Source organism: Rousettus aegyptiacus, unplaced genomic scaffold (assembly GCF_014176215.1).
Source record: "Rousettus aegyptiacus isolate mRouAeg1 unplaced genomic scaffold, mRouAeg1.p scaffold_m13_p_3, whole genome shotgun sequence".
Taxonomy (NCBI): domain Eukaryota; kingdom Metazoa; phylum Chordata; class Mammalia; order Chiroptera; family Pteropodidae; genus Rousettus; species Rousettus aegyptiacus.
Window position 1 is genome coordinate 46614870 of NW_023416306.1, and position 23849 is coordinate 46638718.

General features: G+C 44.1%; 1 protein-coding gene across 1 annotated transcript; it reads left to right on the plus strand.

The window, feature by feature from the left end:
- Window positions 1–3456: 3456 nt before the first annotated feature.
- On the plus strand, window positions 3457–17413 carry DMRT3 (doublesex and mab-3 related transcription factor 3). The gene is made up of 3 exons (XM_016135512.2): window positions 3457–3539; window positions 3757–4492; window positions 16289–17413. The coding sequence occupies exons 2-3, from the start codon at window positions 4039–4041 to the stop codon at window positions 17251–17253; spliced, it is 1419 nt and encodes a 472-aa protein (XP_015990998.1). The 5' UTR covers window positions 3457–3539; window positions 3757–4038; the 3' UTR covers window positions 17254–17413.
- The last annotated feature ends 6436 nt before the right edge of the window (window positions 17414–23849 follow it).

The following is a 23849-nucleotide window of genomic DNA, read 5'->3' on the forward strand; positions in this document are numbered from 1 at the left end:
GTTAGCTTCGAAAGTTCGAGAACATGAAGGACCCAGCAGCAGCACCTGCCGAGGCTACACAGAGCCTGCGGTGTTGCAGGCCGTTCTTCGACCCCCGTTTGCTCCAAAAGGCTAGGTCCCTGGAGAGCCTCTGGCCTCCCACTGCTAACATGATGTGAGGACAGGACCGCCTGGGACCTTCTTTCTGTTCAATGTCGTCCCAGGGGTAGGCCAAATGCAGGTTCAGTCGTCCCCCCCGCCCCACCTCGCGATCCCCTTCCACCCAACTCCCACCCCCGGCCGCACGCGGCGTCTGTCCGGCATCACTGAAGACGGCTTCCGGGGTGCCATGGCGGGGGGAGGTGCACACGAGTGTCCCCAATTAACTGAGGAAGAACAAGGGCATTATTGTCACCTCAAGAAATCGATTGCTGATTGTCCCACAGCTTCGCTAGACATTTGTTCCCCTTTCAATTTGAAGCTGGCTAAAGAGCGATGCCGAGAGGCACGGACAGCGTGAAAGCTGAGAAGTTCATACTTGGGGAGAGAGGGCTCCTTTTCCTGCATTCGAAGGGCTTTCTGCACGCCCCGACTTCCAGCGTCACCGTGGTCACGATAGGAACCCTGACCACTCCCTCCATACGAATCCAGCAAAACAGAAAATTTCTTGATGTACAATATGAAACTGTCCTTTTAATTGTTTCTTGAGGTGTGGAGCAGCTACCGGGACTCCCAGATTTGGACTCAGAACATAGAACATGCTCAATTTCCCAGCAAGGACACACATATCCCGCGAGCTTTTAGATACACACCATGGGATTGTGTGGGCGCCAAGAGAAAGATAACCGCATTATCTTTCAGGCTTGCACTATTAATACCTGCCACAGTTCTACCCAGTTACTTGTGGGTTGAAAGCACACACGCACACACCCCACCCAGAGCAAAATGCGAGTGGATCAAGTGAGGTTACATTGACTTGTAATCCTCCCCTCCTCCCTTTCCAATGTCTTTGATGATTTTTCCCATAAGTGTATAAGCTGCTGAGACTTAGTAGAAGCCGGCAGCTCCTCCTAAATGTGATTCGGACCATATGCTTTCTACATTCATTCCCACTTGGGCTTTTCTTCTCCGGACTAACTGCTAACACGTTATAGTCACCTTGAAATTTCCTCTGCTATTTTCCAATTAAAAGCTTAATAGCCCTGGAAACGGAGTTCATGTGGTGAAGTTTACCATAGCCCCTTGTTCTAAAAGGCTTTCTGCTGGGATCCCATTATGTGCTTGAATAAACCCTTTCTGCAAACAGAAATGGGATTCGAGGTTGTCAGGTGTTGGGTTACAATAGACTTTGAGGCAGGGGACATTTTACCAACATAAATACAAACCTGTCCCTATAGGGAGATGTTGTCAAATACTGGGATATGGAAAACATTCCCATCAAATATGAGAAAAGGATTATTGCACTATATCAAATGAGTATTTAGATCTCAGCCCCCGATGTGCACTGGAGTGAAATGGGGCCCCAGGACCAAATAATGCCAGACTGTTTGAGTGGCAAAGGGATAGGGTGGCTAGGTGACCCAGGGAGGAAAGGGGTTGCTTTGCCAGTAGGAATCTACACGCCCCCCCCCAAAAAAAAAACTGGTGCAGAGCTCTGCTGCTTTCCTTAAAAAATATGCTTTACTTCCAAGTTTTTTCTACTCCCAGTTTCACTATTGGGAGAAAATCAGGAGAAATTAGCTTTGAAAGAAGTCCGTGGTCCCCGTGTTCCCAAGGGACTTGGAGATTTCAGCGCAAATATTACCAGATTGTGTCATTCTAGGCCCTCCGTTTGTCACGTGGAGCACTCCCTGCCAACGCCCCACTTTCCGGACTCTGGCCCAGCGGAAGGCGGGTGAACTCTGCCTCCAGTCCCGAGAGAGTTTACGAAGTTCCTTCTAGTTACATTGTTTTATGGCTTGCTTTCCTAGCAAAAATTGGGAGAGTAGAGGGATTGAGGTGGTGGTGTTGAGAGCTGGGGCAGGTAAGAGGAAAGACGAAGACTTAGGGGTCCCAGCCCCAGGCGGCTTTGAAGGGACACCTCCTAGGGTTAGCACTCGTGCAAGAGTTTCCTGCTCATACACCTCACCAGGTCAACATCCAGCGACCTCGCACTCCCAAATAGGTCTGAACCCGAGGTGAGGGCAGCTAAGGAATTCAAGAGAAATGCACACAACCAGGTTCCCTTTTTAACCTTCCTCCCCTCCCGGAATCATCCTTCTAGAAGGAGAGTTGGCCACTAGAACTCTTGCAGGTGCTTTAGGTGAATTCACAGGCAACACAGAGGGCCGTTTTCCCGTTGCTTTTTCGCTTCCCGGCAGAGAAAAGCAGCCCCCCTGAGGGGACAAAGACCGCTGTGCAGCCGAAAGGTTGGCGATGGCAGCGGACCCATCTACGCTCTCGTCTCGCATTTGATTAGCCCAGACTGCCCAGAGATGAGCTCAGTGTCTACACTCAGGATCAAGCGGACTCAGCTCCGGGACCATCTTCTCGCCCGCCTTGTACTAAACCATTGTGCTTCCCTGCGCCGCTGTATCCACCTGTGTTTTAATTTTTTGTTTTCTTGGATTCCGAGGTGGGGTGGGGGTTAGTCGTCCCTGTGCGTTTGTGGCGGTTAGTCTGCATTAGGCCAAACAGATACTTTTAGGATATTAGAAACAAATATCAGTTTAAACAAACTTTTATGCTGTCATCTTGTGCAAGAACCCCCTCTCACCTCTACCCAAAGACAGTTGGGGGTGGGGGAGAAGATCGGTTCCATCCTTTATCCATGGCTGTCATTAAGTCCGTGGACATTTCAATTGCGTAACGCAAAACCTCCATTTAATGGTTCAATGGCTGTTTGGGGTGCTATCGTGGCTTTCTCGTCTACTCTGAAAGTTTAACCCAGCACTTACACAAATCCTCCACACGAGCGCTTCCCCTGCCTTTCAAGACTGAGCTGTTTGTTGTTGTTTTAATTGAAACATGGGGAGAAGGACAGAGAAATAAACTCGGCGCCAGAGAGGGCGGTCTGTGCCTGCAAAATAAGTTGTCATCCTTGGGTCAGCGGGTCTTCAAAAATGTTTATTTTTCTGCAAGAGTAAGGTTATTTTTTAAATGTTGCAAAAGGAAATAAAGAGTCCAAATTTCCCAAACCAATTTCATTACCCTACTCCCAGTGGCCTGGCCCGCCCCAATTTAAAACACTCTGGGTTCATGCGGGGTCCCAAGTGCACCCGCAACGCTTCGGTAGGCTCCGATTCTCGTGGAGCGGAGTTTCCTCAGCCAAGTGCTGGGAAAGCAGCCTCAGGCTGGGTGTCGCTAAATCAGGCCTGGAGGGAGGGGAAAGGAGCGAAGGGAAGAAGCTACCTCGCTCGCCACGCTCACCCCGCCGGTCCTCCCCTTTTCCGCTCCGTGTGCACCGCTGCGTCCCGGAGCGCCGCATTCCCTCCCGCCCCGGGTAGAGGAAGCGCAGAGCTTGGAGGAGGGGGGCCGTGAGCGCCCCCGCGAGAGCGGCCTGGCTGCAGGTGGCAAGGAAGGTGATGTGTTGGTACCCGAGGGGCGCGAGGAAGGAGCAAGGCGTGGAGTGGGGTGGGGAGTGCAAGGACACCGGGACCCTGGGGGTGGGGGTGGCAGTGGGAGGGAGGAGGAGTAGGGGGAGGGCGGTGGAGGAGGTGCTGGGCCCGGGCTGCGCGCGCGGGAGCTGCAGACCAGCTGGCTCAGACCTTAACCAGCGCTCTTGCCGGCTCCTTGCAGCCGCCGCAGCGCCTCGGCGAAGGAGGACGTGCCGGCCAAAGCAGCGGCTGGAAGAGGCTTTGCTGGCGTACTAGCGGGAGGCTGAGGCTGCGGACGCCGTGGGAGCCGTAAAGACGGCTCCTGTTCCTCGGGCCATCCCAGGGCGCACGCGGCCGCCGGGGCTGCGGGACCAAGGGCCAAGCCGCCGGAGGCCTCCTCTGAACCAGCTTCCCAGCGCCCCCGTCCAGCGCCCCCTAGCCCGCTCCCGCCGCCAGCCCGCCAGCTCTTCCGGGAGCCCGGGGCATGAACGGCTACGGCTCCCCCTATCTGTACATGGGCGGCCCGGTGTCGCAGCCGCCGCGGGCGCCCCTGCAGCGCACGCCGAAGTGCGCGCGCTGCCGCAACCACGGCGTGCTGTCTTGGCTCAAGGGCCACAAGCGCTATTGCCGCTTCAAGGACTGCACCTGTGAGAAGTGCATCCTCATCATCGAGCGGCAGCGGGTCATGGCGGCGCAGGTGGCGCTGCGCCGACAGCAGGCCAACGAGAGCCTCGAGAGTCTCATCCCCGACTCGCTGCGCGCCCTGCCGGGACCCCCGCCGTCGGGGGACGCGGCCCCACCGCCGCCGCCTACCTCGCAGCCATCTCAGCCGCCGCCGCCCCCGCCGCGTCCCGCCGTCGAGTTGGCTGCGGCCGCCGCGCTACGCTGGGCCGCTGAGCCCCAGCCCGGGGCGCTGCAGCCACCGCTCGCCAAGCCAGGTAAGAGCTGCTGCGAGGCGGGAGCCCGGGCCGAAAGCACTTGAGAGCTCCGGCGCTCTGCCTGAGAAGCCCGGAGGCAAGTTTAGGAAAGTGGGTCTGGCCGGGCCTTCCTCCCCTAACCCCGCCAAGCCGGCTTTTACTCTCCGCGTAGAGCAAGCCTTCAGTCTGGATCCGGCGGTAAAACTCGGGCGCCCGCAGAAATGCGCTTCCGGCAAGCCACACGGCGGGACTGCAACGGGCTCGTCAAGTGTCACTGCCAGGTTAAAGGGGGAATTTGCTCGTTTCAGTGGGTAATTAAAGACATTGAGACAGGGCCATATTAAAATCCACGCGGGCATAAACACCACCGTGCGGCAAAGTTTTCCCGGTAGCGGGTTTTATAGAGCCTTGAATTTGGAGGTTGGGACGGGTAGGGACAGGGACGGAGCGAAGGGCCAAGGCTTAGCTAACTCTGAGCCGGGCGTGCTTCTTGAATCCGGAGGAACTGGAGCGAATCCGAAGCTTGTCTAGTAGAGCACTATGGTCTCAATTCTTGCAGTTTGTTGAAATTTCGAAGTCCTATTTAGAAGCAATAGTAAATGCGGACCCAGAATCTGGAAATCCCAGTCACCTCCTTTTGCAGAACTGCTTGGGTCCTTTAACACCTTTCTTCAGGTTGCCCTGAGTTGTTTCTGTGGTTTAAAGAAACAAACAAAACTTGACCACTTGACCTACAGTGAGGAGGGCCATCCTCTGGCAAGCCCTTTCTCTGTTCTAGGCGGGCCTGGGCCTCATTCTGCTAAACTGCAGTTTCTGAGCAAAGGTTCTCTGGCTTCCTCTTGTAGCTCCTCACCCCTTTTCTTCTTCCTCTGTGGTGTTTTAAATAGGGTGGGTCTGCCCTGAGCCCTGAAGGTGGGAAGATCCCCCCCACCCCAACCCCTGTTTTCATGTTTTCCTCCTCTAGGCCTCCAGAGTCTGTAGACCCCAGTGGAGTCTCTTCTCCTGGGGAATCTCAAGCTTGCGGTTCTGCCTAGCCCAAGTCTTCCTTTAATTTTAGGCTCTGGAATTCAAAGGACATGAGTTTGATGTTTCCCTTTTGCTGTGGCAAAGGTACAAAGGAAAAAAGCCCATTTTCTCAGAGAGAGGTCTAAGGGGTATGCTGGAATTCTGAGAAGGAAGACCCTGGAAAGCCCAGATCCCTGTAGGTAGAACTGTGGTAGAGCTGCCTACACCCCCGCCCCCCCCCCCCCCACTCATATACACCTCCAAGGAGCTTGTGGAGGTCTGCAAAAGCTTCTGGCTTCTGGAGAGAAGCTTTCAGGAGCAGTGCACTGCTGTGTGGAGCTGGGGAAATGCAGACTCACTCCTTTGGTGGGGGGGGGGGGGTAAGTTGATAGGAAGCCTGGAAGGCACAGTTCCCCTGCCCTTTTGTTCAGTTGTACTCTCTAGGCCTGAATCTCTGAGAGCGTTTTATGTGAAGAGCAGAACTGGGTATTTTAAGGACAGAAGAAAATTTACTGAACATGAATTTCGTGGATATTTAATCCAAGATAGTATATAAGCATTTCTCTGTAACACCTTCCAGCTCAGTTATCTGTTTTCTGTAAGTTTATTTTGTTTTTCTCCTTTAGGTTAGAAAAAGTTAACTAGGAGAGTTTTGTCTCAGTTCTAGAAATTGATCCCTGCTAATAACTTTTTTTAACCCTATGTTTCCAGTTTCCTGGTCTCGATTTCCCCCAGCACGGGAGCAGGACCTGTCTCAGTTTGTTAGTGGTAGCATTTTGCGGTAGCCACTTGCCCAGCAGCACTCCTGTAATAGGGCTTTGGGTTTGGGATCCTAGGCTAAGAGCGGATTCCTTTTACATCATGTACTCTTCAAACCATTCTTTGGAATAGCCAAAATTCATGGTTTCTAAAGAGTCAAGAAACCAAAACAATTCTGGGAGTGGGTAGTGAGGGCAGGAAGAAGGGCGCAGCAGCAGCAGCAGCTGCAGCAGGAGGATCCAGCGTTTGGGAAAATAAAAGAAGGGCCCCAGTTTCAACTGGACAAACCAGACCTGGTGCTAAGTATTCAGGGATAGCCTGAGCCCTCCAAATTGAAAACAAGTAATTACAAAAGTGAATAGGATTTACTATAAGGAGAGGTCATAGTGATGGCTCTGGGAGACTGAGCCGTTCAGGGACCAAGGGCTCAGTTTCTAGCTGGTCACATTGCATACCTTACACATTTGTTTTTATTTTTGTTGTCTTCTTTAAATTGGTTTGCCCCCATAATTCTTTCCTTCCTTTCTTCCTTCCTTCCTTCCTTCCTTCCTTCCTTCCTTCCTTCCTTCCATCCATCCATCCATCCCAGTCATCAGTCCAGTGGCGGGGGTGGGCAGGAAAAGAACAGAGCTGGTTTCCGTTAGGAAGGCGAGCATACACACAAGTGGATCATTTCTATGCATTGCTTTGTAAGAAAGCCCATTTGGGATTTAAGTTAGAGAAAACTGCCTAGATAAGACTGGTGGTTGCTGTATTATACTTTTTTGCAGTTGTTTTTATTATGGTCTACTTGTATGTAACATACCATGCATATTTAGGAGTATATCACATACTTCTGGACAAGTAGCTCAGGACATTTAGAGAAGTGAAACTATTCAAAGGGTAGGTCCACATGTACATTAAGTTCACAGACCATTAGGAATCTCTAAATATCTGCTGGAAAATTATGGAGATCTGTTTCTTTGTAATCTCTGTCTAAAATGTGGTTGGTCCTTTTGCAAAGGGCCTCTGTAGCCCATAGCTGTGGAAACCAGCTCTTTTTGTTGGCTATTAATGCAGGCGCACAAAAATCTTTTTTCCTCTCCAGAAAATATTGAGAAAATGCATGCACTAGAGAAAGGTCTGTTTGCTGAACACTATTGGAAGAGAAAACAAAACAAAAAACATCCTGTTCGGGGAGTGACACATTAACACCAACACTTGGTTTTGTAGTTAGGAAAAAATCTCTCTCCCAAATTATGCTCCAGAGTCTTTAAAGGAACGGGGGTTACTTTATCTAACTATGTAGTATGTTGAACATCCCTTTCCATGTGGCGATGATTTTAAGGAGAATCTTCATATTCTTATGTTGTTACCTCTACGTATCGATTTAAACATTCTTTTTTTTCTTTTTAGTTGTGCATTTCTCCTGCTCTTTGATTTTCATCCATGATTGGCCTGGAATTACTAGATTTTGATTGAGCCCCAAATTCTAATTTAAGCTTCTTTACATATATATCATTGATTAATTTATTCTTCTGCTTAATTCCCTTTTCATCCTCTTCAAACCCCTTCCTTTCTCCCCATGAAACTATCATGGGAAGAGTGAACATCTTTCAGCTCTCGGTGTATCTGAGTCAGCAGCCTTAACCAGCTAAGCCAGCCTTTCAGGACGTGGGCTCAAGAACTGAGGAAAGTTAAGGGTCATGACCAAGGTGAGCAGCTAAAGTTACATTGAGGATCCCTTCCCATACTCTCACCATTTCTCCCAGGAGGCTGTCCTGGGTTTCCTCTGGCTATGAGAAGAAAGATTTGTAGCTATAGATTCTTTCTAGGTTCACATCTGTCATCAAAATAAATATACAAGTTCTTTAAAATGTTTTTAAAGGAAAAAGAAATAAAAAATATTGTATTTGGTTAGGAATAGGAGAGCAAGATCAAATAGAAAAGTAGGATCTTTTCTTTTTATTTCTCCTGTAAAGGTGCAAATGAGACCTATGTGGAGAGAAGTCAGGAGTTTTGGAAAACTGCCTTTATTTTATTTTACCTCCTGCCGCACACCTGGCATCTTTATACTTACTCTTGGCCTTTCAGCTCCAGCTCGATTGGGTTCTGTCTTGTCTACTTCCTTATTTTAAATTTTGACTTAATTTTTTTTTTTTTCAAAAAAGAGAAACAGATGTACCTACAAGTTTATGAGTGTTATGGGATCACTGGTCCAGGCAGGGTTGGGAAACCTTCTGCAACCAAAGGCTAGAAGAAAACGAAAAAGTGGGAAAGACTTCAGTTATTCATGAATTTAAAAACTGGGGCTGGCTTTAAGACGACTTGATTTAGGGTAAGGGGCCAGACTCAGGAGTTGCGCTATAAAAAACAAAACCACCCAAATGAAAAAGAATAAGCGATATTGTACTACTGGTCTCTTTCAAACCTTACCGCAGGGCTGACTCCAGGGAAAGGGGCGGGGCGGGGGAGGGGGTGAAATGCAGCCGGTATTCACAGTTCCTGGCCTTTTCCTCGGGTGCCAGGTGATTTTTGTGTGCTTGGCTCCTAAGCCACCTTGCAGCCAGCTTGGGACAGAGACCCCAGGGCACTCTAGGTGGGGGGAGGTGAGGAGGGTGGCGAGGGCGGCAGAGGTACGAAAATCCTGGGAAAGGCACTTTCAGTGGCAGCAGTTATAGTGGACTGTTGTCCCCTTGCGGCCAGTCTGGTGCTGGTCCCCAGGCCAGCACTGTGCTGCAGCCGTCTGCTTCCTTGTTCACTTGCAGAGGCTCTGCAAGGGCCCAGAAGCAGCAAGCCGAGAAGCAGACTTTCCGTGCCTTTCCCACTATTGCCTAACAGGCCACTCACTCCCTCCTTATTGTGTGGAGAGCTTCTGTGGGTTGCCAGAGTTAGCAAATAAAAGAAAAAAAAAAAAAAGAAGAAAAGAAAAAGAAAAAAAAAACAAATAAAAAACAGGATGCTAAATATTGCATGGAACATACTTATGCTAACAATTCTTCATTATATATATGAAATTCAAATTTAACTAGGCATCCTATTATTTTATCTGGCAACCTTAGGCCAAGGCTGTCATCTCGCAGCTCCAATCATACCCCCTGGTGGCTCTTGGGATGGGGGTCACTTCTGCGAGAGACTCCCAGCTTCTCTGCTTGGGGCCTGAGCTGCTCTGGGCATGCTTCCGAGTGGCGATGGCGTACATCTCATGCTCTGAGTACAGGGTTGGCAGGAAAAATGAGAGTGTTTTCTATGTCTAGGAACCAGAGTTCCACTGCCATCCGGGAAAGAATATACCCCCACCCACACACTTCTCCAGGTTATAAATCTGGTGGATAGCAGTGCTCTCGGCTTATACAACCAACTTTTCTTTTCCCTGATGGATGAACTCCTAGGTTTAAAAGATTACAGTAATCACAGGAGGACAGTGTAAATCGAATCCGATAGCAATAACTTTTGGGGAAGGTCAGGCTCAAGTGAAATGTTACCAAGCAACAGGCATTTTGTTTGCAAAATACAATCAAAGAGCATTGATGAGAAATTCTTTGCCGCAGCCAGTCAGCACTTTCTGCTAACAGCCTTACAGAGGGAAAGGGAGTAAATCTTAATAAATCAACGTCTCTGGGCGACTTGGAGCCCCTTTCTGGAAATGTTGCACTTCTTCCTGACAGGCAGGAGAACAGCGCCCAGTAAAAATCTATTTGCCTGCCTGCCTGCCTGCCTTCCCTTTCCCTTTCTTCCTCTCCTCCTCCCCCCTTGCTTTCCTTCTTTCTCTGGCTTTTTAATCTGTTATACTTTCCAGCCACTCAGGTCCCTGGACCCTCATGTCTAGTCCCATGTGACTGCGATGCCAGAGTGGACCTTGAGCTGGGGTATCTACGGGCACCCATGGCCAAGGTCGAGGCCTGAGTGTCACTCCCCAAGAGTCCTACATGGCTTTAGTGAGTCATCCCCTAGTCTGAGCGCTAAGGAGAAATTAATACATATCTGAGGTTTTTTAAAAAAATTTTATCATATAGTTAAATAGCTATAAAAATAAGTACAATCAACTACTGAATTACTATATTATGAAAAATTTAAATTTCAGAACATCAGTTCTTTATGAAATCTCTAATCTCTTTTGATTCCAATGACTAGGCAAACGTAAATTTTACAAAGCTGATATAAGCATTTTGCTTTTTTCCACGCTGATTATCACTTTGTTTAATTCAGTATGAATATCTATTGTACCCATAGTCTTAATATGTGAATGTTTACAGTATTCCCTCCAACGAATGCTCTATAGTATGCCCAGCTATTGGCCTTTGAGTTACTTGTGGTGTTTCAATGTAAAATATGAGCAATTGTAAACGTCATTTGGAAATTTTACAAAAGATTAGTTAGTAAACTGCAATCCTTTAGTGGCCAAGAGGCAATGCTTTTGATCATTTCAGTATAATCTTACCTAGTACAATGCCTGGGCACATAGTGAAGGATTTAAGGATATTTGTTAAATAGATGGAAGAATGACTAGACAGCTGCATTCTTATAAGTACCAAGTAAATGTGTACTTTTATAGGTAATTCTCTCCTGCTTCTTAAAAGATGTTCCTTTCTGAGTCAAGAAAATGTCAAAACTAAATTTGTGCGGGACATATGAAGTCCATAGTTGCAAACAATACTTCCTTTAGTCCAGTTGGTTTATATACCTACATCCTCCAAAAATATTGGTCCCAAGGAACCATCTTGATGCTTCATACTTTATTAAGCCAGTGCCGTTAATGATTTTTTAAAAGAAAAGGGCGAGTATGTATTTTTCATTTCACAAGTTTTCTTTTCCCCTCAGGAAGAAAAGATTTCAAATCGACTTTCATTTTCAGGGTGTTAGCCATTCATTTCTTTATGATTCTGCACCTCTAGTTTAAGGTAAAGGTAACAGAAATTGCAAAAAGCCTCTATCCTGTTAGAATTCTGACTGCGCATTCAATTCATCTGCTTCAGGCCAGTCCTGGTCCTGTTCCGGCTCCTTCCCTGCCACTGCTCTTAGATTTGTGTGCTTTGAAAATGACCCATCAGGGAACAGTTATTTAGAGATGTGGTCCCCAAAGCTCAAGTGAACAGATGAGGACATGGCAATCCATGTTTCAGAATGCCTCACATGATTTCAAAAGAAGAAAAACGTCCAGTGACTTGGGCTACAAAACATTTCTCTCTATGACAGTATTTTTGTTTTCATTCTGGATGTAAGGTATATTTTGTTTGTTTGTTTGTTTTTTGTAGATATAATTGGATAAAATGAATAAAACCCACCACATTTAAGTCAGAAAGATTTTCCATGTTTATGTGTCTTAAGTAGAATGTTTGTTTCATGTACAGGGTAGGCTTTTTCAAAATATTTGAAATGACTACCTAGAATTTTTTTTGTTTGACTGCATTTTCACACAAAAAAAATTCTCTAAAGAAATTCAGATTTTGAAAACTGTAATTTTTAGATCAGAAATCACTTTTGGGGGCATATTCATTTTCTCCACTTAAAGTCTTGTATCTATCTTGAATGTATCATTATTACCCATAGAAAAAATTTCCTTCTTAATTGAATATCATCTTTTAAAAACCTTTACCCTAGTGAAAAGTTTATTTCAGGGGTGGCTGTGATTGTTTCTATATCATTAAAAATATGAAATCGAAGAGTGAACATTTAGTAAGATTTAAAAAACACCTATATGTTTAAGCATTAGAAACAGCAGATTGGGTTAAACCAGTGGGTAGTTTGTAATGTCAGATGAAATTCATTTCTTTCTACTTTTTTGTCTAGTAGTTTTGGCTTTCTACACCCATATACTAGGGGTAAAAACATTATCAGTTGAAATGCACTCTTACTCTTATGTTCTAGGAATTAGGGTGTCAGTTTCAAGAAGCAAGAGTGTAAAGTGTTTGGGGAGTAGTTCCATTTTTATTTTGTTAGTTGGCAGTTTTACATTTCTATATCTAGAAAGCCCTTTGTGTTTTAAACCAACATGAACAATTTATAAAATTCATTTAAGGAAAAAAAGTCTAAAGATGTAAAGAAACACCTGTTATTAAATTACGCTTTATCACTAGGCTCAAAACTCACCCTCTATAATTACTTGCGAAAGTCTGTGTTTATAATAGAATAATGTATAATACACCTAGTTTAGGTACAACAATACAACTAATACTAGACACCATAGTGCCACAAAATTGCAGGGGCTGTATATTCTGCTTTCAGATATTAATGTAGGGCAGGGAGTTATTCTTGATGCAAGCCGAGAGGCTAATCTTTTCTTGCCCAGTTTTGAAACCCCAATAGCCTTGGTGGTTGATTGGGATTCTGCTCACCTAACACTCCGTGCAGGACTTTATGTGCTACTTAGGTGTATGGATGCCATTGGTGCATCCCACTCGTTGCTTCTTTCAACGGCTTCTGTCTTCCCTTTGAAAACAGTATAAACAGTTAAAATCTTCTGAATTTGTAGATTGCATTTCTGCGACATCTTGTTAGCTTTTCTTACTTTTTGGCCATAGCCTAGAATCCCATTTGGAGAGGCCGATCAGCCCGGAAACCTGCAGAGAGAGTGGGTGAATCAACACAGTACACCACTTCTTGAGAAGTAACCGGAAGTGCGTGCTGCATTGGGCATGACATAGTAGCAGGGGAAAGGGTAGCGTGAGAAAATAGGAAAGAGGCTTTTGCAATCTGGAGGTTCACAGTAGATTAACAAGTGAGTACCCATGTAGGATTCCACTGTGGCCTGTTCTGCAGAACAGGAAATCAGGTACAATAGTGGAATTTTGTATTGTCAGACTTATGCCATCCCATATCCAATTGATTGATACACTATATCCTTTGCCATTTTGAAAAAAAAAAATTACTCATTTTCTTAATGGCGGATGGGTCAGATTAGCTAGAATAGCATTCCATAGTTCCCCTTTGGTCAAATTCCTCTTGGACTCACGGAGCCTAAAGTGTTCTATGGAATAGTAGATTTGGTTGATGGACCCCAAAACATTTTCCTCACATGTTTTAAATGTTTGAGACTCATCCACGGTGAGGAAAAATTTGCCTTTTAAAACAGGAAGCTATTTTTAGGTTCACATTTTATTTTAAAAATAGCTAAGTTTTGAACTATTTATCTGTACTCATACTATACCTTTTAATTCCTAAAAGGGCCAGTTGTTCCTCTTGTTTTTTAAAAAATCTCTTTATTGCTATGATACTGTGTGTCATACTTCCTTTTTTTTATTGTGGGAAAATATATATAACATAAAATTTACTATTTCAGCCATTTTAAGGGCACAATGTAATGGCATTAAATACATTTACAATGTGGTGCTGCCATCACCACTATCCATTTCCAGAACTTTCTCATCATCTCGAACCGAAACTGTACCCATTAAACAATAAGTCCCCTTTCTACCTCTTCCTGCCCCTGGTAACCACCATTCTGTTTTCTGTCTCTATGAATTCGATTATTGCAGTTATCTCATATAAATGGAACCATACATATTTGTCTTCGTGTGACTGGGTTATTTCACTTAGCATGTTTTCAAGACTCATCCATGTTGTAGTATTTGTCAGAATTTTTTATTCCTTTCTGAGGCCGAATACTATTCCATTGTATGTATAGAACATGTTATTTATCTATTTATCCATCTAGGGATGCTTGGGTTGCATTCACCTTTCGGCTATTGTGGATAATGCCGCTATCACATTTACATACAATGTGTATTATATTTGATGCTTAGCAAATTCTGTCTAGCTGTGTTTGGATTTTTTCTTGAATCTTATCTCCTCAACTTGATAATAAGTTCCACAAATTAGGGGCAAGTCTCACACTTACTTGTATTTTCCACCATTTATTCTGTGTCCCTCGGTGTCTTGCACATTACAGGAACACAAATACTTGATACCGATAATAACAGATAATGAAAATAATGAAGGTAAGGAAATAAGAAACTGCTTCGGGGTACATAGTATTTAAAACATTATTTTATGGCCATATTTGCTCATGGAGAGTATTTGACTCGTTTTCCCAAACTCCATTAAGCAGGCGCCAGTTCAGTTGCATGTTCAGTTCAGTGCCCAATTAACATGCCGTCGCTGTCCACTCATTTTCAAGTGTTTAATAATAGAGGAACCACCAGGAGGGAGGTATGTATGGCGTCATGAGTCGGGAAAATTTAGATAGGTCTAGCTGACTAGAATATGAACCTATAAAAGCTTTTTTTGTTGCTGTTTTCATTTTTGGATCAAAGACAAATACCACATTAACTTAGAAGATGAAAGCTGGGCCCCCAGTCCTAGGAAGTTGCAGGAGAGAATACATCAAATTCCTCTATCAGAAATAGGTCTTTTATGTATCCCAGAGTTGTTATAGAAAGCAAAGATGGCTTAATATGTGTGGGCTGCAAATGAGCTCCATATGGAAACATTGTTTTATGTTGGGGGAAAAAAAGCAGTTTACTTAATATGCAAATTTGGGATAAATATGAATTAATATCAGACTTATGATTGAAAGTTGCATTGATCTAATTTAAGAAGATGTTTAAAAAGTATTTATGCTTGGCACATATTTATTGCTTTGTGAACAACCAAAGTTTATTTTTCAGTTATATTTAAGATACAGCCCATGTTAGAAGAATGTTCATAAATGGGCCTTTGTTTAAGTCTTTTAAGATAAACAACAACAAATAGGAGGAGATGGATTTTAGAAGGTACTTTGATGAAATTTCACCAGCTGGCTATCTACACATAATCAGGTGTGCCCACAGAGAAGGCGACAATGAGGCTATTCAGGCAGGGAAGTAAGAAAACACAGGCAAACCGATTGTTTACGACCTGACAAATGGGTCATTAATAATTTTCATCTTTAGATCAGTTACACTGGCTTTGAGTAGACACAGCCAGTACATGTTTTAAGAGGGATAAAAATCTACTTGCATATAGCTTGTTAATAAAGAATAGTTTCTTTATCATAAAGTCCTGTTAGAATTTACTTCTGCAAGCAAACCAGTCTTACCTCCTCCTTTCTGCCTGCTTAGTACTATAATATTAGCCCTTTTGGGGGTTATGTCTTAGGTCAAAATGTTAAATTTGCAACTGGTTTACTCCATAGCAAATCTCTGCTTTATTTGGGAAGCTTTTCTTTTTCTCTCTTCTTTAAAAATAATTCAAGAAGGTTTCTTTAAGTCCTTTCCATGAACTTTACTAATAAAACAGTTTATGAAAACGCATCTGCCTCTTTCACCCCAGGTCCTGGAGTTATGGACGCATTGTCTCATTGATGGGTCATGCTCCCTGTGCAGTTTCACAAACCCTCTCCAGCCGTTTCCTTCTTCCTCTTCCGCAACCTGGTCCACCATCCGGAATGCACAGCTGGTTTTGCTTGCCCTTTAATGCGAGTTACAGATGACCAAGTCTGCCAGTCCCTCAGGTGGCTCTTTAAGAAAGATTTCAATGTATAGAGGCTTCTTTCTTTCACTCTGGCAGTTATATCAACTAGTTATTGTACATGGTATCCTGTTGAAACATATTGCAGACTAGTTCACAAGACATTTAACACGAATATGGGAAAATGGATTTAAAATATTAAAATTTCCTATAGTATACGGGTTGTGCTCTGGCCGATGATATCCTTAGACTATACTGGCCACCTTGATTTGCAAAAGAGGAGCCAGAAGACAAGCCTGAGCTCATTTTCCTGTTCTTCTCTGTGCTGTGTTTATCCCCAGCCCGTAGAGAGTCTTTACTTAGATCATACCGCCAGACAGCCACATCGTCTGAGGGTCTAGGCATCATGCTGCTGTCATGTTTCAGGCAGGCTTCCCTGCACACACCATTCTGGGACATCACTGTGGTTTCTAAGGCTTTATAGACAGGATTTTCTGTTTTGTTTTGTTTTTGCTGTTTGCCAATGACATAGTTTGGATTTTTGTTTTTGTAAGGCTTGTGATATGTTCTAACCCACTGAGATGCATTTCCCATTCCAGAAAGCCTGTGCAGGGCTCTCTCCTGAGCACATCTGCTCCCCTTTATGCACACCAGGAGAGGAGTAACCCAGCTGTTCTCTGCTTTCAGATTTGACCGAAGAGCGACTTGGGGACAGCAGCACGGCAGACAACACAGAGACCTTCAGTGACAAAGACACTGACCAGAGGAGCTCCCCAGATGTGGCAAAAAGTAAGGGCTGCTTTACACCTGAGAGCCCCGAGATAGTATCGGTGGATGAAGGGGGGTATGCGGTCCAGAAAAACGGAGGCAACTCTGAGAGCCGCCCCGGCAGTCCCAAGTACCATGGGGAACAGAACCACCTTCTGATCGAAGGCCCCTCGGGCACCGTTTCTCTGCCCTTCAGCCTGAAAGCCAACAGGCCCCCTCTGGAAGTGTTAAAAAAAATATTCCCCAACCAGAAGCCCACAGTGCTTGAGCTGATACTGAAGGGCTGTGGCGGGGACCTGGTGAGCGCCGTGGAGGTCCTGCTCTCCAGCCGGTCCTCCGTCTCAGCAGCTGACCGAACTTCCACTGAGCCTGAGAGTCTTGTGCTGCCCTCCAACGGGCACATCTTCGAACATACCTTGAGCTCCTACCCCATCTCCTCCTCCAAATGGTCTGTGGGATCGGCCTTCAGAGTCCCAGACACGTTGCGGTTTTCCACTGACTCTGGTAACGTGGTCCCCAACCCCTTGGCTGTGCCCCTGCAGCACCCTTTCCCCCAGCCGCCCAGGTACCCTCTGATGCTGAGGAATACTTTGGCGAGAAACCAGTCGAGCCCCTTTTTGCCCAACGATGTCACCCTGTGGAACACCATGACGCTGCAGCAGCAGTACCAGCTGAGGTCCCAGTACGTCAGCCCTTTTCCCAGTAACTCTACCAGCGTCTTCAGAAGCTCACCTGTCCTCCCCTCTCGTGCCCCTGAAGACCCTCGGATCTCCATCCCTGATGATGGGTGCCCAATTGTGTCAAAGCAGTCCATTTACACTGAGGATGACTATGATGAGAGGTCCGACTCCTCAGACTCTAGAATACTCAACACATCATCTTAAAGTGGTGCCGGATGTGAGGTGACCAAATGACATTTTCTGTGCATTTGAACCCTGAGTGGTCCCCCTGAGAAGCCACATCCTCTGTGTACCCTTTCTTTCTGTTTGACAAAGTGACTGTGCTTGATTCTATACCTTAGCAATAAAAACATAACTTATTTAATTTCTTGCACTTCACTGGAAAATGCCAAATAGCTCTGCTCTCTGGCTTTAGTGCTGAATGTTTATTGTAAAAGAGAGTCTAATGATAAGAATAGTCTCGGGAAAGCTGGCTCTATGGAAGATTTATTTGGGGATGTAAAGCTGAAGGTCAGCCTTGCTCCTAAACTCATCTTGGAATGTTCAGTAAAATAGTATACTTGAATGCAGTTTTGTAAAAGAGGAATCTTCAGGATATGTGAAACCTAAAGGAAGTAGTTCGGTTGCAAATGGACTATAAACAGGGACAATATATTCTTAGGCTCAAACTCCTTCATGCATTTTAAAGAGAGACTACACTTAAGAATAGAGTGAACTACTCACATGCTTATTTAAGCTTGGACAGTTTTCTGAGACAAACTCCATTAAGAATTATTCTTTTCACATGGCTGAATTGAAACATGTGTAATGTCAATGTAAGACCATTCACAGCTGTGAACTGCATGAAATGTATTGTGAAATGAACACAAGATTAAGCTTTGTCAGGTTAATGTAGCATGCTAAGGACTAGAAAAAAAATAAACTAAGGAGATGATCTCGGTTTATGTCATTTCTACTTGTGGAAAGAAGATCTCTAAGAGGCGAAGCTTGATGTAAAAGCTATTTACTAGTGCACAGATTCAGAATCAAGGTGTTGGTTAAATGAGACATTCCTTGAGAAACATGCATGGCCAAGTTGTGGGACTGCATTCAGAAAGACATAGAATTTATTGTTCAAGAATAGAGTTAACTCGATCCCTTTAACCCTTCATTTATTTATTCGACAGATACTGAGTGCCTACTATGTGTAAGAGAGTGCTCCTTCCATGTTATTGTTACCTGCCCATGAGCCTGAGATGAGCAGGGATGATAATGGAGAATACCATTAAAAACAAAGGGAAAACGAAACAGTCTACAGCATGGGAAGTAAATAAAGTGCTTAGCATGGCACCTGGCAGAGAAAACATTCAATTTATGAGAGCTGTTGCTCCTAATAATAAGGTCAATAGCTTTGCATTTAGGATGTAGAAGTGAATTCTCTCATTCTCACTTGGAGAAGATGCCATTCTGCTTTGATAGATGACCACCACAACACACTGAAAACCAGAGCTTTTCTCCCCTTTATTTTGAAAGCATTTGGTGGTGGTGGTGGGGGGGGTGCTATATACAGCAAACTTCTTGCTCAGAGATTTTTAAAAGTGAGTTTTCAAACAATATTCAGTAGTGCCCACGCCAACCACTTCTCTTACTGTTACCATTCTTCCAAATGCTTAAAAAGAAAGATGATTGCTTAGGTCAGACAATAAACTTATGAATGTAGAAAAGAAAGTGACTAAGCAAATAAATAAAAGCTTTTAAATGAAAAAGATGCAGAGAGAGCTCCCAGTGCAAGAATAAACCTTGAAGGACAATTCAGACTGTGGGGGAGAAGAGCAAATCCTCTTGGCCTGAGATGGCCCCTCAACTAGGGGACAAGAGCTGACCCCCACCATTGTATGGCTCCCAGGGGAAAAAGATATTCAAAACAAAAGAGCCATCTCATTTTTACTTCTGTTGGGTACTTTTGGAATGAGAAATCTTTGAGGGGGAAAATTTCCTTATTTTTTGCTGAACTAATGTGTATTTAATTGATATAATTACATACCAGAGTGTTTAAAAGTAAGTATAATTTGTTTTTCAGGTTATGTTTAAATGCTAGTGTTTATATACAGGAAGAAAGGAAATGGAAAGGAATAATTTGACTTCTGATTCTACAGACACATGTCCAGGGCATTTTATGTGGTAGTGATGGGCTAATTAATGTCTGGGCCTACCTAGGACAAATGTACCTAGGACAGAAGGTATCTTCATCTCAAAAGCTTATCTACATTTATTTAATAAACAACAGTGATAACAGATCCCATGTGAGTTGGTGGTGCTACAAAGTCTGTTTTCAGCTGTTACTTCTTCAGATCAAATGACCCGGATTGAGTAAAACTCAAACTCGACATAAGATACCACATCTCTATAGCTTGAGTTCACCCACAGATTATCAAAGTCATTGACTTCTCCTTACAGTAGACAGAAAAATGGAATTATCTGTAAGGCAGCTTATTCGTGGGCCAGCGCAGGTATGTTTGATCCTCAGTATAATCTTCTGTGGCAAGAATTATTTACTTTAGTGGGGTAAGTGGGGCCAGAAAGGAGAAATTGGTGGTTAAGATCCTAAATCCTGCTTCCAGGGTTCAGTTTTGCGTCCTCTGTAGTCCTAATGCTGAGCCACCTCTGGTTCAAGTGGCAAAACCCCTTAGATTCTAGCTTAGCTCTTACGTAGATTTGATGGGAAATGAACACTCACCTGCCCTTGGGCACTCAGTCACTCTTTCACATGAAACTGAACATTTGGAGGAAAAGAGAAAAAAGTCATCCAAATCCTAGTTAAATCCCATCTGTCACACACAAAATATCTTGGGTGTCCACTTGCAATTGAATCAGGCGAGGCTTATAGGAAATTAATTTTCATTAAACCAGCGTCCCTCTCCCCTTCTGGTGAGGACCTGCCAACCCCTCAGTCTTAGGGTAAATGCTTTGTTCATCTAAGATGTGAGTGTTGGTGGGTTAGTCATGGTTTACAGCAGTTTTTCTCAAGGTATGATCCAGGCACCACAGTGCTTCCTTTCTTCCTTAGATTCCTGGGTCCTGCTTGTTGAGTTGAAAATCCTCGGTAGCCTAAATGCCTATGTTCTTATTATCCTCTCCAGGTAATTCTTAAACTCACTAAGATTTGAGAACCACCATTACACGTCCTTGGGTTTTCTTCTTAGATCTGTGCCAAGTAGAAGGGCTGCGGGATACAAACTCTGGCGCTGGAGATTTCCAATCATCTCTCCACTCACATCTACTTTTCTGTGGCAAGGGTAAACTTCAATTTGTAAACAGTCTCAGTACAAAGCCCAAGGTCTAGTTCGAATAACTTTAGCATCAATGTTAGTGATTAGATTGAGTATGCATTTGGGATCAGAAATGCCTGTTTCTGGAAACTTCTGGTTGGTAAAGTACCAGATATTAGTATAAGCTGCTACCTTTCCCCTAATGGGAGTATGCCTTGAGCTCCTCTGATTTTCCAGTGTCGTTGATTCTTCACTTATTTCATTATTCCCAGTGTACTAGTGATACTTGGAAAAAGATTTTGTCCTGGAGCTTTGAGTTTTAAGAAGTATCATCAATCTTTCCTTCTCCCCCAGCTTTATGGGAACATAATTAACATATAACACTGTAAGTGTAAGCTGTACAGTGTGATGATTTCATATACATATATGTTGTGAAATGGTTACTACAATAAGGTAGTATCCATCGCCTCACATAATTACCATTTCTGTGTGTGCAATGAGAACATTTAATATCTACTTTCTTAGCAATTTTCAAGCATACAATACGGTATTGTTAACTATAGTTGCCATGCTGTACATCAGACCCCCCAGGACTTATTTATTGTGTAACTGTAAGTTTGTACCCTTTAACCAACATCTCCCCATTTTCCCCACGCCTCAGCCCCTGTACCACCATTCTACTCTGTTTCTACGACTGGCTTCTTTAGATTCCATGTATTGGTGAGATCATATAGTACTTGTCTATTTGTGACTGGCTTATTTCACTTAGTAAATAACGTTTTCTTTATTCATTTGCTGATGGACACTTAGGTCGTTTCCACGTCTTAGCTATTGTGACTGATGCTGCAGTGAGCATGGGGGTGCAGAAATCTCTTTGAGATAGTGATTTTGTTTTCTTCAGATAAATACCCAGAAGGGGGATTGCTGAACCATATAGTAGCTCTAGGTTTATTTTTTATTTTTATTTTTTGAGGAATTTCCACACTGTTTCTCATTGTGGTTGCACTAGAGTACATTCCCACCAACAGTGCACAATGGTTCCCTTTTCTCTACATCCTTGTCAGCACTTACCTCTTGCCTTTTTGATAATAGTCCTTCTAACAGGTATGAGGTGATATCTTACTGTGCAGTATCACTACTCTTGGTGATGGGAAGAACAAAAGTAGTTTCACAGATGTATTAAGAAGCAAGGCATTTGTTAGCCAGGTACATGGCTGCGGTTGAAATTAATAGTAGAGCAGCCTGGAGAGGGAACAGGTGCCAGGCAAGAGGGGCAGTGATTCTGGCCCTTTGGTCCAGGCTGTTACAGTTTATTGGCCCCTGCTAAGAACCTAAGAACATTTACAATTTATCAAAAGAAATAGGACCAGGGGAAGGGGTATGCAGTGTAGCAGTCACATATTGTGGGGTTTGCTCTGCAGGGACTCATCTGCCAAGGTCCCTAGGTTGTGCTGTGGCTTGATCAGTGGGAGGGGAGGGGAGGGGAGTGCATCTTGGGAACATTTGTTGGGTGCCCAGAAAACAGGCACTGGCTGCATTTGAACTGACATATTTGAAAAATGAACTTGATTTCATTGTGTACTGTTTCAGTGATTCATTCTTTATATGTGCATTTACTCAGCAGAAGTGAGTCGAAAATAAGATGGATGCTAAATTTATATGTTAATTTTAATATTGAAGCTATCCTAGATTTAAAGAATAAGATCAATGCTTCAATTTCATTTCTTATGTGGTACTGAGCGTTGTCATTACTGGAAAAAAAATCATTTCCGAATGCATCCTCCCCAAATTTCAATCTTAGAGGACAGAGAAGTCTCGGAAGAGGCAAGCTTGCCTTTTGCTGATGGTCTACTCAGTGATATGCTTCATAGTTCCCACAGTATCATTTACTATTTCAGTGTGAAGGGTAAATAGCAAAGGTAGTGGTTTTTCCTTAAATTACAATGGAGTTTATTTACTAATTGGATTCTGAGAGTTTGCTGGGGTTGGTCGGCTGTATCAAGAGTTTCATATATCCCACGGGCAAAGCCACTGGATTTGACCAAAAGTAAACTCAGTAGTTGTTGAGAAAAATAATCCCTTCAGAAGACCCAGATCACTGCTTGGTGGTTTTGGACCGTGATCTCACACTTACACTGTGATTGAAGTGAAAGATTCGAAAGGTCTCTGGAAGATTCTTTGGGGGAAGGAAGGAATCCATCTCCTAGCCAACTGTGGAACCAGATGTGTGATGGCTGCGATGGAGGGAGGCAGGTAAACTTGACTTGGGACTCAGCTCTTTTTCGGCCCCAGGGCTGCTATGGCGATGCAAGTGGGCTCTGTCTTCACCAGCAGACGACTGGCTCTCTGCGCAGGCCCCGGCCTTCCTCACCGACTTCTGCATTCAGGACCACTGGGTGACATGGGCTGCAGGGGGTGATTGTGCGTTTTTGTGTATTGTACCAAGGTGCTCAAATCCAGAGTGAGTGTTATTTTCTCATTTGCCAGACCAGACAGGGTGTGTTTTGGGAGATGCCTTTTTCCGCTTGGCACAGAGGCATAGTGAAGTGTAGCAGGGGTCCTGGGGAAAAATGGGGAGGAGAAAGGGAATGAGCTGTAAGAGGACAGCTTGAACCTTAAAAGGATTACCTACAAGAGCTATTGATAAACCTTTGCCACCCCATTTCCCTTGGCCCTCTAAGAAAATAGGAAGTAGTTTCAGTTCACTTAGAGTTTTTTTTTTTAAAAAAAAAGAAAATCTCACTCACTGAAGTTGGGATTAGAAATATAGGAAGATGTTGGAAAGGGAGGTGGAAGAACTGGCCTGTCCTGAGCACCTACTACTCGCGTTTGTTGTCTCAGGCTTCCTTTCTGACCTCAGCATCTCTCTAAATATTGTCCCTGCTCTAAAACCAGCTCAGACCACCAAAAGCCAGCCAGACAGGTGTCATTTGGGGCTGCCTGAGTAGACAGCAGTGTATGGAAAACAAAGCTGATGAATGAATGAAAATGCCTGTAGCAAACACCAACATAGGCAGTTTCCTATCTCCAAAAGAGCTCTGTGAACCAGCCCGTCTGCATACCTCCAATACTGTAATATGTGATTTGTAGACCCTGAATCTTCAAGAAACATGTCTAATGTGGTTTAGAATTAAAGATATTTCATTGTATATCTCGCATTTTGAAAATTGGCAATTGGGCATGATGCATACATAATTCCCTATATGAATGGACTATTTAATTTGCCAAAGTACCCTGTATGTATCTGTCAGAAATGTGTTTTACATATCCGTGTTTATACCCATAGAGAAAATCTTGCTACTCTAACACTGATTTATTCAAATTATCAATTCAAAACACCAGTTAGATGTTATTATTTAAAAATATCTGTCTAGATCCAATTCAAATGCAAATTAACTTATTTTAAAACACCACCTTTACCCACAGTCTGGCGTTTTCCAAAATCAATCATTTAGAAAGCACTTACTGCAACTGTGCTGGCTATTGTTCTAGGTGATTAACCTCTATTAACTCATTTCATCTCTCAGCCACCGGGTGGGTAGTATTATTCCC

Excerpts from the sequence above, each read along its gene's own strand:
- DMRT3 (XM_016135512.2), top strand. The coding sequence starts at position 4,039 with ATGAACGGCTACGGCTCCCCCTATCTGTACATGGGCGGCCCGGTGTCG. Across the intron at positions 4,493-16,288 it reads GCCACCGCTCGCCAAGCCAG|ATTTGACCGAAGAGCGACTT; the intron begins GTAAGAGCTGCT and ends CTCTGCTTTCAG.